The sequence below is a fragment of the Haliotis cracherodii genome, unplaced genomic scaffold, assembly GCF_022045235.1.
Source record: "Haliotis cracherodii isolate W230 unplaced genomic scaffold, xgHalCrac1.p SCAF_18, whole genome shotgun sequence".
Taxonomy (NCBI): Eukaryota; Metazoa; Mollusca; class Gastropoda; order Lepetellida; family Haliotidae; genus Haliotis; species Haliotis cracherodii.
The window spans coordinates 28,210,400-28,227,411 of NW_027266273.1; the positions used below are offsets into that span (position 1 = coordinate 28,210,400).

Sequence of the window (17,012 nt, forward strand, 5' to 3'; positions counted from 1 at the left end):
TGGAGGACATTTAACTGTGTGCCATGGACAAAGGGGTCAATGTGCACCAGTAGATTGGAGGTGTTTTTTTCAGCTCAGCAGGCTCTGAATCAATAGGAGGACTGAAGGCTTAGATTAACTTGACCAGTTTGACCAGACATAAGAGAGTTCGATTGGCAGAGAAGATAACTAGGTGTGGGATTTGATGTGGAGAGGGGGGTAACTAGGTGTGGGGTTTGATGTGGAGAGGAGGGTAACTAGGTGTGGGGTTTGATGGGGAGAGGGGGGTAACTAGGTGTGGGGTTTGATGGGGAGAGGGGGGTAACTGGGTGTGGGGTTTGATGAGAGAGGGGGGTAACTGGGTGTGGGGTTTGATGAAAGAGGAGGGTAACTGAGTATGGGGTTTGATGGGGAGAGGGAGGTAACTGGGTGTGGGGTTTGATGGGGAGAGGGGGGTAACTGGGTGTGGGGGTTTGATGAGAGAGGGGGGTAACTGGGTGTGGGGTTTGATGGGGAGAGGGGGGTAACTGGGTGTGGGGTTTGATGGGGAGAGGGGGGTAACTGGGTGTGGGGTTTGATGGGGAGAGTGGGGTAACTGGGTGTGGGGTTTCATGGGGAGAGGGGGGTAACTTGGTGTGGGTGTTTGATGGGGAGAGGGGGGTAACTGGGTGTGGGGTTTGATGGGGAGAGTGGGGTAACTTGGTGTGGGGTTTCATGGGGAGAGGGGGTAACTGGGTGTGGGGTTTGATGGGGAGAGGGGGTAACTGGGTGTGGGGGTTTGATGAGAGAGGGGTGACTGGGTTTGGAGGTTTAATGATCTCCTCCAACTGTCCAGATTTACCAAATTCCAACACCCAGATGATCCCAACCATTGACCTCTGAATGGTCAATATTCTCACCCCAACTCTACACCCAGATGATCCCAACCATTGACCTCTGAATGGTCAATATTCTCACCCCAACTCTACACTAGATGATCGCACAAGTCACCACTGAGCTCCCCAAACCTGTCCCCAAACTTACATTATCCTGTCCCCTGAGCTGGAAGATGGTTTAGCCATTGGCCTGTAATTGCCTTAAAGGGACATTATCAAATTATGTGATTCTCCGTCAACCTTCCAGATGCCCAGAAGCTCCTGACCGCGCTACCAAGCCTGGAGACACGACTTCCCAGCAAGGGTCCTGAGATCGCCTTCCTCCGCCGCTTCCTGCGCTCCAGGGACCTGCGTCTTCTACTGCACGTAAGCCAGCATTATGACTGTCGTGGGGGAAGACAGTGTGCGCGATTAGGATGTTGGAGAGCCCACCCGGGAATGATATGTAAAATACTGCCCAAAGCTGTTTGTGTAGTCATGACTGTTCTTTAAACATGAGGTATTTACCATACAGAACGATGATACAGTGGTATGCCTTGTTGGAGTTACTTGCTTACTTCATCCTATCAGATATTTGGGAGTTGTTGAATAATAACCTGCAGTAACCATGGTAACAGTTTTCTTTCAAGCTGTCTGGCATCTTGCAAAATGGTGTCTTAAAGAATAATTAAAAATTAGTAAAAACAAATTTGACTCTTTGTTCATGATGTAACAACAAAACTATTTGTGAATTGGAGCAATTTTTATGATTGTTCAGTGTTTGAGACTCATCTATAATTTACTCACAGTAAAATGAAGAAAATGTTCAATTATTGAAAAAGGTTTCAATAAAATGGTGACCAGTCTTGTTGACCATCACTGTCCCTGCGGTCAGACCCTAATTAGAACTCTGGTGGCATAGCCATTCGTGACCAATCACTCACTGGCGCGGTTTGTTGCCGCTGTATGTGAGTTCCCTTCAGGTTATTGACATATAACACAATAATGTCTGTCACAGGTTTACCGATTACTTTCCACCAATCAACAAGTCCGTCCTGTGGCTGAGTTTGCCGTCTCCCAAGCTGCTGATGTGAGTAGTCTCAGTAGAGTTGTCTCCCTTCACAATATTGTCCGGACATTGATGTGGGCCAGATTGATGCACAGCTGGTGGTTGTTCTATGTTGATGTGAGCTGTCTTAAAATAAAAAAAAATGATTATATTTTTGTTTGTAAAATAAGTGGTCATTTGAAATGGTTAGCAAAAATAGATGAAAGAAATTATTGTTTACTCATCAAAAATTGTGACTCACTAATTCACATGTTTTTGCTGATCTGTGATGTAGTATAACTAAATGATGTAGTATAACTAAATGATGTAGTATAACTAAATGATGTGGTGTTCTGTTTGCTGCCATGTTGTGGTATAACTGAATGATTTGGTATAACTGAATGATGTGGTATGTTCTGGTCTAGGTGTTCTGTTTGCTGCCATGATGTGGTATAACTGAATAATGTGGTAAAACTGAATGATGTTGTTTGTGCTGGTCCAGGTGTTCTGTGGGATGTGGTATAACTGAATGATGTGGTATAACTGAATGATGTGGTATAACTGAATGATGTGGTGTTTGTTCTGGTTCAGGTGTTCTGTGTGATGTGGTGTAACTGAATGATGTGGTATAACTGAATGATGTGGTATAACTGAATGATGTGGTAAAACTGAATGATGTTGTTTGTGCTGGTCCAGGTGTTCTGTGGGATGTGGTATAACTGAATGATGTGGTATAACTGAATGATGTGGTATAACTGAATGATGTGGTGTTTGTTCTTGTCCAGGTGTTCTGTGTGATGTGGTTTAACTGGTTTGTTCTGGTCCAGGTGTTCAGTGGGATGTGGTATAACTGAATGATGTGGTATAACTGAATGATGCGGTGTTTGTTCTGGTCTAGGTGTTCTGTGTGCTGCCATGATGTGGTATAACTGAATGACTTGGTGTTTGTTCTGGTCCAGATATTCTGGGGGTATTGTATAACCGAATGATGTGGTATAACTGAACGATGTGATATAACTGAATGATGTGGTGTTTGTTCTGGTCCAGGTGTTCTGTGGGATGTGGTATAACTGAATGATGTGGTATAACTGAATGATGTGGTATAACTGAATGATGTGGTGTTTGTTCTTGTCCAGGTGTTCTGTGTGATGTGGTTTAACTGGTTTGTTCTGGTCCAGGTGTTCAGTGGGATGTGGTATAACTGAATGATGTGGTATAACTGAATGATGCGGTGTTTGTTCTGGTCTAGGTGTTCTGTGTGCTGCCATGATGTGGTATAACTGAATGACTTGGTGTTTGTTCTGGTCCAGATATTCTGGGGGTATTGTATAACCGAATGATGTGGTATAACTGAACGATGTGATATAACTGAATGATGTGGTGTTTGTTCTGGTCCAGATGTTCTGTGTGATGTGGTGTAACTGGTTTGTTCTGGTCCAAGTGTTCTGTGTGATGTGGTGTAACTGGTTTGTTCTGGTCCAGGTGTTCTGTGTGATTTGCTATAACTGGTTTGTTCTGGTCCAGGTGTTCTGTGTGATGTGGTATAACTGAATGATGTGGTATAACTGAATGATGTGGTATAACTGAATAATGTGGTATAACTGAATAATGTAGTATGTTCTGGTCCAGGTGTTCTGTGTGATGTGCTATAACTGGTTTGTTCTGGTCCAGGTGTTCTGCTCCATACGCTGCCAAGAAGAGGACCTGAGAGTACAAGAACTCCTCGACATCTTGTCTAAACCTCATTTACAGGTACAGAGCTTGTTACAAACAATATGGAGAGGCTTCTCAGGTCTGCAATGTGAAATGAAAATAACAGTTTTGGTGTCTTCTTTTCTACTGTTGTTCCAAAACATAAACTAGGGCTGAAGAAGGGAAGTAACCCTTTAACATTGGATATAAAGGTGTCCGTTATAATTTCACGTTTATTTCAACTGACCATCATCTCATGAAATCAACCAAAGAACCATTTCTAAACCATATATATTTTATAGGTTGTGAATAAACTCCTTCCTGATCCAAGTGGTTAAACAGAGAAACTCTAGTTATCCATGCCTTCACCTTGGGACTGATGTTGTGTGGATTCTGTGGTAATGTCTGCTCTTCTCGTATCAGGCGCTGTTGTACACCCATGACAAGATCTCAAGGTCGGACTACTCGCCTCAGGTTGGACCCCTCGCAGAGGAGGTGGACGAAGATGAGGCTGCTGTCAAGGTCGTCCGACTCATCAAGAGCAATGAGCCACTGGTAGGAAAATAACGAGCCTGATATGAGTTCAGTGAACGTGGAAATGCAGTGACAAGTAATGTTAAAGACTAACTTTGAATTTATTATTCTCTGGTTTTCTTGACAAGTTTGCATCATAATTTAGTTTTTGTTTAAAGCTGATAATGAATGTCGATTGGTTGTAGGGTGTGACGATACAGCTGATAGTGTGTGTTGATTGGTTGTAGGGTGTGATAATACAGCTGATAGTGTGTGTTGATTGGTTGTAGGGTGTGATAATACAGCTGATAGTGTGTGTTGATTGGTTGTAGGGTGTGATAATACAGCTGATAGTGTGTGTTGATTGGTTGTAGGGTGTGATAATACAGCTGATAGTGTGTGTTGATTGGTTGTAGGGTGTGACGATACAGCTGAATGAGGAGTCCGGCAACATCGAGGTGGCGCGGGTGTTACATGGAGGAGCAGCAGACAGAAGCGGTGGGTTTACCACGAGTTTTGCGACGCGATATCACTGAAATATTCAAACAGACTATTTTGTTTACTGTAAGTTTGGAAGAAGACATTTTGCCTGACCAATTTAATTTGACAGGGTAAGTCCAACTTGGTAAGGCTTGTGAGACAAGACATATGTCACATGACATCATTTAGTCAAAATACTCATCATCACAAAAATCTGAAGTGTACTTTTTGACCACGCTGAATGCAAACTGATGTGTTCAACATATTTGTGACTTTATTAAACAGAACTGAAATATTACATACACATAAAGGGAAACAACACTCCAACCCACAGTCATCTGGCTAGCACCGTATTGATTAGCCCGCTCAATCTCCAGATGCCAATTAGCATCAGCGACCCAACAAACTGGGCTTCGGACCAGCAAGTGGTCATTTGGAGGACCTCGATGACAGCAAAGGGGAATCCTTGAATCCTAGTGTTTGAGTGGACGCAGCTTACTATAACCTTTCACCTTGCAAATTCAATCCGTGTGTAAATGTGAATGTACATTTTGTATTTTTAGTTTACAGCAAATACGTTTACATGATGTCATGATTCTAACATGGAGGTGTAATAATATCAGGTACCATTCACCTGCCAACACATTACCCTCCTGTAGAGTGTGACACTGGAGTAGCTGTGGACGTCTGTTGCAGGTTTGATCCACGTCGGGGACGAGGTCCATGAAGTGAATGGTGTGTGTGTCCGGGGCTGCGATCCTAATGAGGTCGTTGACATTCTGGTGAGTGTGTCAAGTAGCATCTTGCAGAACTTAGCTGATTGCATCATGACTTATTATCTCAGCTCTCTATGGATTCATCGGTATCCTTCCATAATACAGAACTTAGCTGATCGTATCATGACTTATTATCCCGGCTCTGTATGGATTCATAATAACAATTAATATAGTTCCTAAATGAAAGCAGCATTCTTAGAATGTTTATATGTTTAAAACAGAAGAAGGCTCACCACAAAAAAGTCTTAATCTCATAGTTTATAAGGTGTCCAGAATTTTGGAATGACCCATTCATTAATTAGGTGTGACTGGCATGCATTATGTAAATCCATTTCTGTTCTGCGTTTTGGGAGTGAACTGATTCATCTGCTGTATGACATGTCAAATGTCCCGGTAAAGCATTTAGAAATCATTGACTGAAGTATCACTGATACGTATTGGACTTCATATCCTGATTGGACCTCTTATGAATTGTAATGAAGTTAGTAGATCTGATACAGTCTGTAGTCTGAAACAGTGAAGATTGTGACGTGAATTGTGATGAAGTTAGTAGATCTGATACAGTCTGTAGTCTGAAACAGTGAAGATTGTGATGTGAATTGTAATGAAGTTAGTAGATCTGATACAGTCTGTAGTCTGAAACAGTGAAGATTGTGACGTGAATTGTGATGAAGTTAGTAGATCTGATACAGTCTGTAGTCTGAAACAGTGAAGATTGTGATGTGAATTGTGATGAAGTTAGTAGATCTGATACAGTCTGTAGTCTGAAACAGTGAAGATTGTGACGTGAATTGTAATGAAGTTAGTAGATCTGATACAGTCTGTAGTCTGAAACAGTGAAGATTGTGACGTGAATTGTAATGAAGTTAGTAGATCTGATACAGTCTGTAGTCTGAAACAGTGAAGATTGTGACGTGAATTGTAATGAAGTTAGTAGATCTGATACAGTCTGTAGTCTGAAACAGTGAAGATTGTGACGTGAATTGTAATGAAGTTAGTAGATCTGATACAGTCTGTAGTCTGAAACAGTGAAGATTGTGACGTGAATTGTAATGAAGTTAGTAGATCTGATACAGTCTGTAGTCTGAAACAGTGAAGATTGTGACGTGAATTGTAATGAAGTTAGTAGATCTGATACAGTCTGTAGTCTGAAACAGTGAAGATTGTGATGTGAATTGTAATGAAGTTAGTAGATCTGATACAGTCTGTAGTCTGAAACAGTGAAGATTGTGATGTGAATTGTAATGAAGTTAGTAGATCTGATACAGTCTGTAGTCTGAAACAGTGAAGATTGTGACGTGAATTGTAATGAAGTTAGTAGATCTGATACAGTCTGTAGTCTGAAACAGTGAAGATTGTGACGTGAATTGTAATGAAGTTAGTAGATCTGATACAGTCTGTAGTCTGAAACAGTGAAGATTGTGACGTGAATTGTGATGAAGTTTCATCATTGATGTTTCAGTCGAGGATAACCGGCCCCGTGACGCTGAAGCTGGTGCCAAGCAACTCCAAGAACGGCCCAGACCAACGCCAGTGTCAGGTAACTGTCTCACGTGCGAGGGTTGGGGGATAAGTCCCGAGCCCACATTGAAGAAGTGGAGGAATAATGGAAAAAAATATTTGTGAAGGTTACTTGACGTCATAGAGATACAGCCACAAAATGTTGAGTCCGTTAAGCAAATTGTTTCGCTGTGACAAGTCAGTAGAAATGAAAAATTGACCTACGTGTAGAAAGTGCAGTGAAAAGGGCACCTTATCTCACATCCACTAAGATATGAATACAGCACACATGGGAAGGAGCCCTGTCCTATGCAACCATATTGAGGTGGCCTGCAGAGTTTAAACATGGAAGAGAGAGCCTTGATGATGACCCCCGTCCTGGAAGGCCTGTGTTTTCTGCAACACCAGAAATTACCAAGAGAATCCACGATATGGTGATGACCGGCCTGCCAATGATGGACTATTCCTAGTTCAGTAGGCATTCCCAGGAGAGAGTACAGTCCGTTACCACAGAGACTGTCATAATAAAGAAGATATCAGCTCACAGGGTTCCAAATTTCTGACATCTCACCAAACCTGCACCAGGCACATCATGTCTTGTGATAGTCTTGCTCTGATTAAGAAAAGTAGGAAAAGTTCTGGCCTCTGGTTTATAGAATACTGAGGTGTCATCATGGTGGACTGTTGACCAAAAGGCCAGACAATAAACAGAGCATATTATGCTGCATTTTTGAGGCAATTACGGGATGAAGTTGAGACGACGAGATGTGGGAAGCTGAGAAAAGGAGAACTCTTCTATCAGGATAATCAGCCTGGGCACAAATCACTCGTTGCCATGGATACATTCCACAAGTGTGGCCTTGCACTCCTTCAGCATCCACCTTATTCTCGACTCCCGAAACATGAAGAAATATCTAGCTGGAACCCATTTCAACTTGAACGATGATGTCGTGCCAGCTGTTGTGAAACAGCCAAGAGAAGGACTTCTACGAAACTGGGATAAAATCCCTCCAACATCGTTGGCAAAAGTGTATCAATATGAAATGGGATTATACTAAAAACTATATCACTTTAATGTCTTTGTGTCAAGTCTTTCTCATCTTCCGGAGGCAAGTGAGTTAACTGACCATAAAAGTTGCCGAACTAGGCTGGTATTATGGAGTTACATTTTGGCTGGACTAATGAGTCTATGCATAGTCCAATCAAAATCGCGCTCCGTAATCGAAATCTGGTTCATAAAATGTCATGCAGATTTTAGTCGACTGCAGGATTTGTAAAGCATGTGCACCGCTAACTCGTCAACAGATATTTTCTAAATCTTTAGGCGCTCATGTGATTTGATGCACTTCGCGATGTAAGACTCGTTTTATCACAATATAGATCTTGATTATCGATCAGATCGTCTTGACTGGGCGCCATCGTTTTGTTTGAAGCAAATGCAATGATACGAGAGTTTGAATCTGATTGGTTAATAGGAGAGGCATAGAAAAGACATAACTTGTAATAGCCACTGGTGGCGCTACGATCAAGTCCAGGAATTCCAGCCTAGTTCGGCAAGGGTGGAAACTGGACTTTTAAAGTCAGTTAACTGTCTTGCCTCGGGAAGATGAGTCTTTCTATGTGAAGCTTAAACCTTATAAGTCACCATCATAGCATAATGTCAGATCTCACATTGTCATATGCCCCTCAATGATATGGGGTATGTTGCATGTGTGATAGAGCCAACATTGATATGAAGACCATCATATCACAGGGGGTGTAATAACCAGACCTGTATTATGCCCCCTCCCAGGCTGATATCGGCCTATCAATGCAATTTGAATGGGCGATCCATATCGGCCTGAGTGGTAAGAAATTGGAGTCGCGTCCCTTGGTGTGTCGTCTGCTTTCCAGTGACAATGTCCTCAAAACAAGGTGAACATGTTTTTACGCAGATACACAGAATTTAGAGGTGTTGTATGAATGGATAATTTTCCAATTTGATGTTAAGGTAGTTGATAGAACGGTTGTTATAGGGCAGTTTTCATATCATACCCCATATCAACCCGAGATCCCCATATCAACCCGAGATCCCCATATCAACTCAAGATCCCCAGATCCCCATATCAACCCGTGATCCCCATATCAACCCGAGATCCCCAGATCCCCATATCAACCCGAGATCCCCAGATCCCCATATCAACCCGAGATCCCCAGATCCCCATATCATCCAGAGATTCCCAGATCCCCATATCAACACGAGATTCCCAGATCTCCATATCAACCCGAGATTCCCAGATCTCCATATCAACCCGAGACTCCCATATCATCCTGAGATTCCCAAATCAGCCTGTGACACTGTGGTATATCTCACATTACTTCATATGACTCCATGTTACATATGGGGCAATGGGGTAGCCTTGTGGTTAAAACATCACTCGTCACGTCGAAGACACGGTCTCGATACCTGACATGGGTACAGTGTGTGAAACCCATTTCTGGTGTCCCCGGCCATGATATTGCTGGAATATTGCTAAAAGCGGCGGAAAACCATACTCCCCCACTCACACACACACCTCCCCCTCCTCCCATGTTACATCTCCTGGTGATGTCTCCTGGCCCTTGTTTCAGATGAGAGTGAAGGCGCTGTTTGACTACACCCCCGAGACGGACACCACCAATCCCTGCCCCGAAGCTGGGCTGGAGTTTCGGAGAGGAGATGTCCTTCACATTGTCAATCAAGATGACCCCACCTGGTGGCAAGCCAGGAAAGAAGGGGAGACAATCACTAGCGCTGGCCTTATTCCTAGTAAACAGCTCCAAGAGAGGTAACGTGTTTCAGTCGAGCCGTGCATCATCTGACAAAGGAAATCTGTATCAGCTCCTTCCTGTTTGGGAAAAAGTATTCAGTAATCAGCAAACTTTTGTATTAGGGGAAGTGGTGTAGCCTAGTGGTTAAAGCGTTCGCTCGTCACACTGAAGACCCAGGTTCGATTCCCCACATAAGTACAATGTGTGAAGCCCATTTCTGGTGTCCCCCGCCATGATATTGCTGGAATATTGCTAAAAGCGGCATAAAACCATACTCACTCACTTTTGTATGTTTAGGATCTGGATCCAGAAAAAAGTTGTATATTTTTTTAATGCAAAGAAGTTTGAATATTGTCTTCTATGAATGCTAGTCATCTTGTCCTGCTGTTCCAGGAATGAGATGCAGCGAAGAGCCGACGCCAAGGGTTCCCCGGGACTGGTGCGCAATGGGACAAGTGAGTTGTGGGCAGGTGGAACACCCGAGACTGCACCACGTGTCTGTCCATCCTTCTTAACTTCTCTACCACAAACTGAGTATGACGCTCCGTCGATGTCTGTGAACCACACAGCCTAACCACATAGGGGATGATATAAGTTACAGTTAAGAAAACAAAAACCTCTTGTCATGAGAGACCAAGGTTAGAATAGGTCCCCAGCACTCCTTTGCTGTCCCTGTGACCTAGGTTAGAATAGGTCCCCAGCACCCCTTGGCTGGTCCCCTGTGACCTAGGTTAGAGTAGGTCCCCAGCACCCCATGGCTGTCCCCTGTGACTTAGGTTAGAATAGGTCCCCAGCACCCAATGGCTGGTCCCCTGTGACCTAGTTTAGAATAGGTCCCAAGCACCCAATGGCTGGTCCCCTGTGACCTAGGTTAGAATAGGTTCCCAGCACCCCATGGCTGGTCCCCTGTGACCTAGGTTAGAATAGGTCCCCAGCACCCAATGGCTGGTCCCCTGTGACTTAGGTTAGAATAGGTCCCAAGCACCCAATGGCTGGTCCCCTGTGACCTAGGTTAGAATAGGTCCCCAGCACTCCATGGCTGTCCCCTGTGACCTAGTTTAGAATAGGTCCCCAGCACTCCATGGCTGTCCCCTGTGACCTAGGTAAGAATGGGTCCCCAGCACTCCATGGCTGTCCCCAGTGACCTAGGTTAGAATAGGTCCCCAGCACCCCATGGCTGTCCCCTGTGACCTAGGTTAGAGTAGGTCCCCAGCACTCCATGGCTGGTCCCCTGTGACCTAGTTTAGAATAGGTCCCCAGCACTCCATGGCTGTCCCCTGTGACCTAGGTAAGAATGGGTCTTTAGAGTAGGTCCCCAGCACTCCATGGCTGGTCCCCTGTGACCTAGTTTAGAGTAGGTCCCCAGCACGCCATGGCTGTCCCCTGTGACCTAGATTAGAGTAGGTCCCCAGCACTCCATGGATGGTCCCCTGTGACCTAGGTTAGAGTACATCCCCAGCATTCCATGGCTGTCCCCGGTGACCTAGGTTAGAATAGGTCTCCAGTACTGTCGTTGGTCGTACAGTGGATCGGGTGGTCAGGTGACTTGGTTGATTGCGTGTCATCACACCTGATGGTGTGGGACGTTACTCATGATATCACCCACTGGTTTACTCGGATAACTACAGGCTGTGGTGATACAGAAGGAATACTGCAGACCATGGCGTTAAACAACATTCACTCACTCTTTCACATGGTTGTACTCAAAATAACAACATGTGGATTAAAATGCCAGATGAAGTTAGTTATTTGGAGATTGTATGTGACCCAAGACATCCCAGATGTGTGAGTGATTAGGAAAAATACCCTGGGCCAAGTCTCAGTCACAGCCTTGAATCTGATCTGATGCCTTGAGTCTGATCACAAGTAGCAATGCTGCAAATAGCTGTGGGAGGCTGCTGACAGAGAGATGGAAGTGACGAGGACGCTACTTTCTGGTGAAGCGATGCTGGTGTCTGGCGCAGGGCATCATTAACAAATGGAGCTACAACACGCTGGCTAATTGATGAAGATGTGTTGATGAACTGGGAATGTGGAAGGATTTGGTTTCAGAAATGATGTCCAACTTACAAATTTTGCAATTACGTTTTGGTTTACCACCTGGGTTCTGCGGCCAGTCAGAACATCCATGTTACCTGGCTTAACGTGCTGTCGACCTTGGTGCTCCTTGATTATTCTAGAAATGTTAAATACTGGTCAGTGTTGGTCCGGCTGGACAGTCTACTGGGCACCACAGGGGCACCACATGGGCACTTCCCTCTCTCTAGCTTCTGTCATCATGCAATATTTACCTCAGTATGTGAAAGGGGGGCTTGCCTTATCAGCCGTGTAGAGTTACATCAGGGCTCTGTCCTTCTTGGTGGCTTCTTCTAAGCAATGTCAATGACGAAGATTATGAAAATGGATGCCCCTTGCTGTGTGGATAAAAATCTTTATTTACAGTAAACTATGTTTATAACAAACACGACAGATATAAAGAACTGTTCTTTGGTCCTGGACATTTGCCATATATATTATCATATGAAGTTGATCGATATAATGAGTGAGTGAGTTTGATTTTACGCCGCTTTTAGCAATATTACAGCAATATCATGGCGGGGACACCAGAAATGGGGTTCACACATTGTACCCATGTTGGGAATCGAACCTGGATTTTTGGCTTGACGAGCAGACGCTTTAACCACTAGGCTACCTGACCGCCCCTGGATATAAGGATCATGCTCATAACAAAATAACAGATATGGCCAACTCACGTTGTGGTTTGGTGTCTACTCTGTCAACGACAATGTTTAAGTGTATAACAAACTGTTAATCCCTGAGCTGAGCTCCTTACGTGTCACCAGTCTGACCATCAAAACATCCATGGCCAAGCGCGGCTGTTCAAAGCGTCAATAAACAATTGAAGGGAATTGATTTACTTTTTAAGTACTGACACCTTGTCCTCAAATTACACCCTCAGTTAACGATAGTAACACAGTGATTGAAGTGGATATATTCTGTACATGAGCAGTGCACACTTTTGTTATTTATGGAGTAACATGATGCCACATGACCTGATAAACGATGCCTGACATCGAAATGTGTATAACCAACGATGGATATAACAAACTAAAATGAGTGGTGCCTTTGAGTTCGTTATAACCGTAGTTTACTGTATTTAGTTTTTGTGATTTTGTTGGTTTACAGATTCTTGAATGGTTGGAATGAAAATATGTGTATATATGTGTATCTCTTGAAGATTGTAATCTGTGGGTACAATATAAATAGAACAAAAGAGGAGACTAGAAGTTAAGTGAAGTTAATGGGCAACGTCCAGCATGTATCTTCAGGCTTGGTGAGATGAAAACAAGCTTTTTCAAAATTGTTTTTTTATGTTCCAATTTTGATCAGCAGCTTAGTAGACCAGGTAACGTCACTACGCCTTGGAGTTTCCCTATAGTTGCTGTCATGTCTGTTGAGTATTGGGCCATTGTTGAGCAGTGATTTGACCCACACGTTGTACCACACCTGGTTGTTAAGGCAAGCCTGTCTTTGTAAGAATATCGTGATTATGCTTGTTTCTATTCTTCACCTGTTCACAGCTCACATACATTCTCTTTCTGTTTATTTGTGTCCACCCCAGGACAACTGAGCCCATGTCGGTACAGTCCAAGAATTCCGCGCCAAAAGAAATTACGTAAAACAATGTACCACGCTGTACAGAATGGAGGTACCCGGCTCTGTCCTATTTGCTAACAGTCAATAAATTAAACGTTGTGGTTCAGATATTGCGTAATGCAATACATGTAACATATAAATGATTGGCAGTTTCATAAAAAAAGCTATTATATGTAAATTGCACCTTAAGTTTGTTTTTTCTATAAATTTTTGTATGTCAGTAAGACTGATTTGGTTGGCTTCAAGAATCTGATGGGGCAGTTTGAATGTTCGGGACCACAACCTTTATTTTATGTGTTATAGTAATGTTCCGCTTCTCTCTGCACGACCAGCTGTACTCGCCTGTCAGAGACTTGTGAAGCATCTTTCTTTGTAGATTATTGTAAATTTGTTTTATTAAGAAACTAATTTATTTAAATCAAATTCTGTGATGTTTAATCAACACATGTCAACAATCAAATATTTCTCTATATCTCTGATATTTTGCTCTACATGTTTGTTCTTACTAGGGCCCACTTGCACAAAGCGATCTTAGCGCTAAGATGATCGTAACTCCCATATTTTGACATAGGCTTACAATAGTCGTAGCGCTAAGATCGCTTTGTGCAAGTGGGCCCTGGTTGTAGCTGACGATGTAACATGTAAAAGTGGGACTAGATTCCGGACTGTGGGTGAAAGAGAAGAAATGTAGTCGTACATGTTGATGTTTCAGAGTATGACACGGATGAAATCCCCACGTACGAGGAGGTGGAACAGTATCAGCCCAAACCCAACAAACGCAGACCGATAGTGCTCATAGGTAGGCCATTAGCTCATAGGTAGGCCATTAGCTCATAGGTAGGCCATTAGTTCATAGGTAGGCCATTAGTTCATAGGTAGGCCATTAGTTCATAGGTAGGCCATTAGTTCACAGGTAGGCCATTAGTTCCTATGTAGGCCATTAGCTCATAGGTAGGCCATTAGTTCCTATGTAGGCCATTAGTTCATAGGTAGGCCATTAGTTCCTATGTAGGCCATTAGCTCATAGGTAGACCATTAGTGAGTGAGTGAGTGAGTGAGTTGGGTTTGACGCCGCTTTTAACAGTATTCCAGTCATATCACGGCGTGTCAGCTTAATGTGGGAGGAAAGCCCGAAGTGATGCAGGTCTCAGACGTTTACCACTTCCGTGAAACCCACGAGCACGGGTAAGGTGCTGACAAACCTAGAAACATAATCGGGGCGAACCGGGATTCGAACCCACAATCATAGGTTTCTGGCATGCCCAAGGGACGCAACTCTGCACAGCGAATCACGGCGCCTTGGACGACTGGACCACCCGTGCCCCCTTAGACCATTAGTTCATAGGTAGGCCATTAGTTCCTATGTAGGCCATTAGTTCCTATGTAGGCCATTAGTTCACAGGTAGGCCATTAGTTCATAGGTAGGCCATTAGTTCACAGGTAGGCCATTAGTTCATAGGTAGGCCATTAGTTCATAGGTAGGCCATTAGTTCACATGTAGGCTGTTAATGCTCATAGGTAGGCCATTAGTTCACATGTAGGCTGTTAATGCTCATAGGTAGGCCATTAGTTCACATGTAGGCTGTTAATGCTCATAGGTAGGCCATTAGTTCACATGTAGGCTGTTAATGCTCATAGGTAGGCCATTAGTTCACATGTAGGCCATTAGCTCATAGGTAGGCCATTAGTTCATACGTAGGCCATTAGTTCAAATGTAGGCCATTAGCTCATAGGTAGGCCATTAGTTCACATGTAGGCCATTGGTGCTCATAGATAAACCATTAGTTCATATGTAGGCCATTAGTGCTCATAGATAGGCCATTGGTTCATATGTAGGCCATTAGTTCCTATGTAGGCCATTAGTTCTTATGTAGACCATTAGTTCACATATAGGCCATTAGTTCACATGTGGGCCATTAGCTCATAAGTAGGCCATTAGTTCATATGTAGACCATTAGTTCCTATGTAGGCAATTAGTTCATATGTAGACCATTAGTTCCTTTGTAGGCCATTAGTTCATATGTAGACCATTAGTTCCTATGTAGGCCATTAGTTAATATGTAGGCCATTAGTTCATATGTAGACCATTAGTTCCTATGTAGGCCATTAGTTCATATGTAGACCATTAGTTTACATATAGGCCATTAGTTCACATGTGGGCCATTAGCTCATAGATAGACCATTAGTTCATAGGTAGACCATTAGTTCATATGTAGGCCATTAGTTCACAGGTAGGCCATTAGTTCCTATGTAGGCCATTAGCTCATAGGTAGGCCATTAGTTCCTATGTAGGCCATTAGTTCATAGGTAGGCCATTAGTTCCTATGTAGGCCATTAGCTCATAGGTAGACCATTAGTTCATATGTAGGCCATTAGTTCATAGGTAGGCCATTAGTTCCTATGTAGGCCATTAGTTCACAGGTAGGCCATTAGTTCCTATGTAGGCCATAAGCTCATAGGTAGGCCATTAGTTCCTATGTAGGCCATTAGCTCATAGGTAGACCATTAGTTCATATGTAGGCCATTAGTTCATAGGTAGGCCATTAGTTCCTATGTAGGCCATTAGTTCACAGGTAGGCCATTAGTTCCTATGTAGGCCATTAGCTCATAGGTAGGTCATTAGTTCCTATGTAGGCCATTAGCTCATAGGTAGGTCATTAGTTCCTATGTAGGCCATTAGTTCATAGGTAGGCCATTAGTTCCTACGTAGGCCATTAGTTCACAGGTAGGCCATTAGTTCCTATGTAGGCCATAAGCGGTGTAACATTGTGGGACTGCCTCAGTGGTCTGCCCAGAAAGTGTAAGGTTGTGGGTTTGATCCCTGGAATCGTCATATCAAAAGACATTAAAGGGCTGAAAAAGGACTAGTCGCCTTGGAGTCAGTATACTGTGTCTGAGTTGGGTATTCTCAGGCAAGCACACCTGCAAGCTAACACACTAACAAGCTAACACACTAACTCACTGAGAAGAACACTGACACTAAATCATGTAACATTGTGATTGTGTCTTCTTGTGTGAATGCAGGTCCTGCTGGGGTAGGCTGCAATGAGCTGAAACGTCGACTGAAGGCCAGCAACCCTGTCCACTTCCTGGAGGCCGTGCCATGTACGTACAACTTGCTTCTCCGTCCTCACTCAACTAGGGTCCTGTACTTGCCATGCAAACTACCAGTGAGCCCCTGCTGATAAGGACCAAACAACACATGTTTACGTTTATTCTGACCACAGATGATCACGCTCAAGTGTGTGATTGATGCTCATGATATCAATCACTGGATGTCTGGTCCAGAATTATTTACAGACCGCCATCATATGGCTGGACTATTGTTGAGTGTAATGATAAAAAAGAAACAAATCAGCAACAACTTCATGAGACTATTGACATGTTTCAGACACCTCAAGGCCGAAGAAGCCGTTTGAGCAAGATGGCAAGGAGTACCATTTTGTGACTCGGGAAGAGATGGAGTCAGGCATCATGGAGCAAAGGTCAGTTGCTGATGAGGCAGGTCACAGCTCAAAGGTCATGTAAGTAACTCAAGGTCATCTGAATGTGTGTTGTGAACTGTAGGAGGCTCACCGACATCACGGACACTGTAGTCTTGTAGTTACAGCTCACCAACACTTGTGGACACTCTAGACGTACATTTGCACTACTGCTCAAAAGGATGTCACTGTGCGTTTGAATTGTGATCTGTAACTGATATGTAAGTTCAGTTCCTATGAC

The 17,012-nt window shown here is 43.6% G+C and overlaps 1 protein-coding gene across 3 annotated transcripts in view; it reads left to right on the plus strand.

The window, feature by feature from the left end:
- Positions 1-17,012, plus strand: part of LOC139465494 (MAGUK p55 subfamily member 7-like) — a 102,029-nt gene that overhangs the window by 75,127 nt on the left and 9,890 nt on the right. The window contains exons 3-15 of one of the 3 annotated variants that reach the window (XM_071247214.1): positions 1,102-1,220; positions 1,852-1,923; positions 3,553-3,633; positions 3,997-4,128; positions 4,503-4,584; positions 5,263-5,348; positions 6,805-6,882; positions 9,453-9,649; positions 10,026-10,087; positions 13,255-13,341; positions 14,002-14,088; positions 16,314-16,394; positions 16,681-16,813. In XM_071247214.1, the coding sequence (XP_071103315.1) occupies positions 1,102-1,220; positions 1,852-1,923; positions 3,553-3,633; positions 3,997-4,128; positions 4,503-4,584; positions 5,263-5,348; positions 6,805-6,882; positions 9,453-9,649; positions 10,026-10,087; positions 13,255-13,341; positions 14,002-14,088; positions 16,314-16,394; positions 16,681-16,813 (1,297 nt within the window). The remainder of the gene's footprint in view (positions 1-1,101; positions 1,221-1,851; positions 1,924-3,552; positions 3,634-3,996; positions 4,129-4,502; positions 4,585-5,262; positions 5,349-6,804; positions 6,883-9,452; positions 9,650-10,025; positions 10,088-13,254; positions 13,342-14,001; positions 14,089-16,313; positions 16,395-16,680; positions 16,814-17,012) is intronic. The other 2 variants (XM_071247215.1, XM_071247216.1) reach the window with 2 other exon arrangements.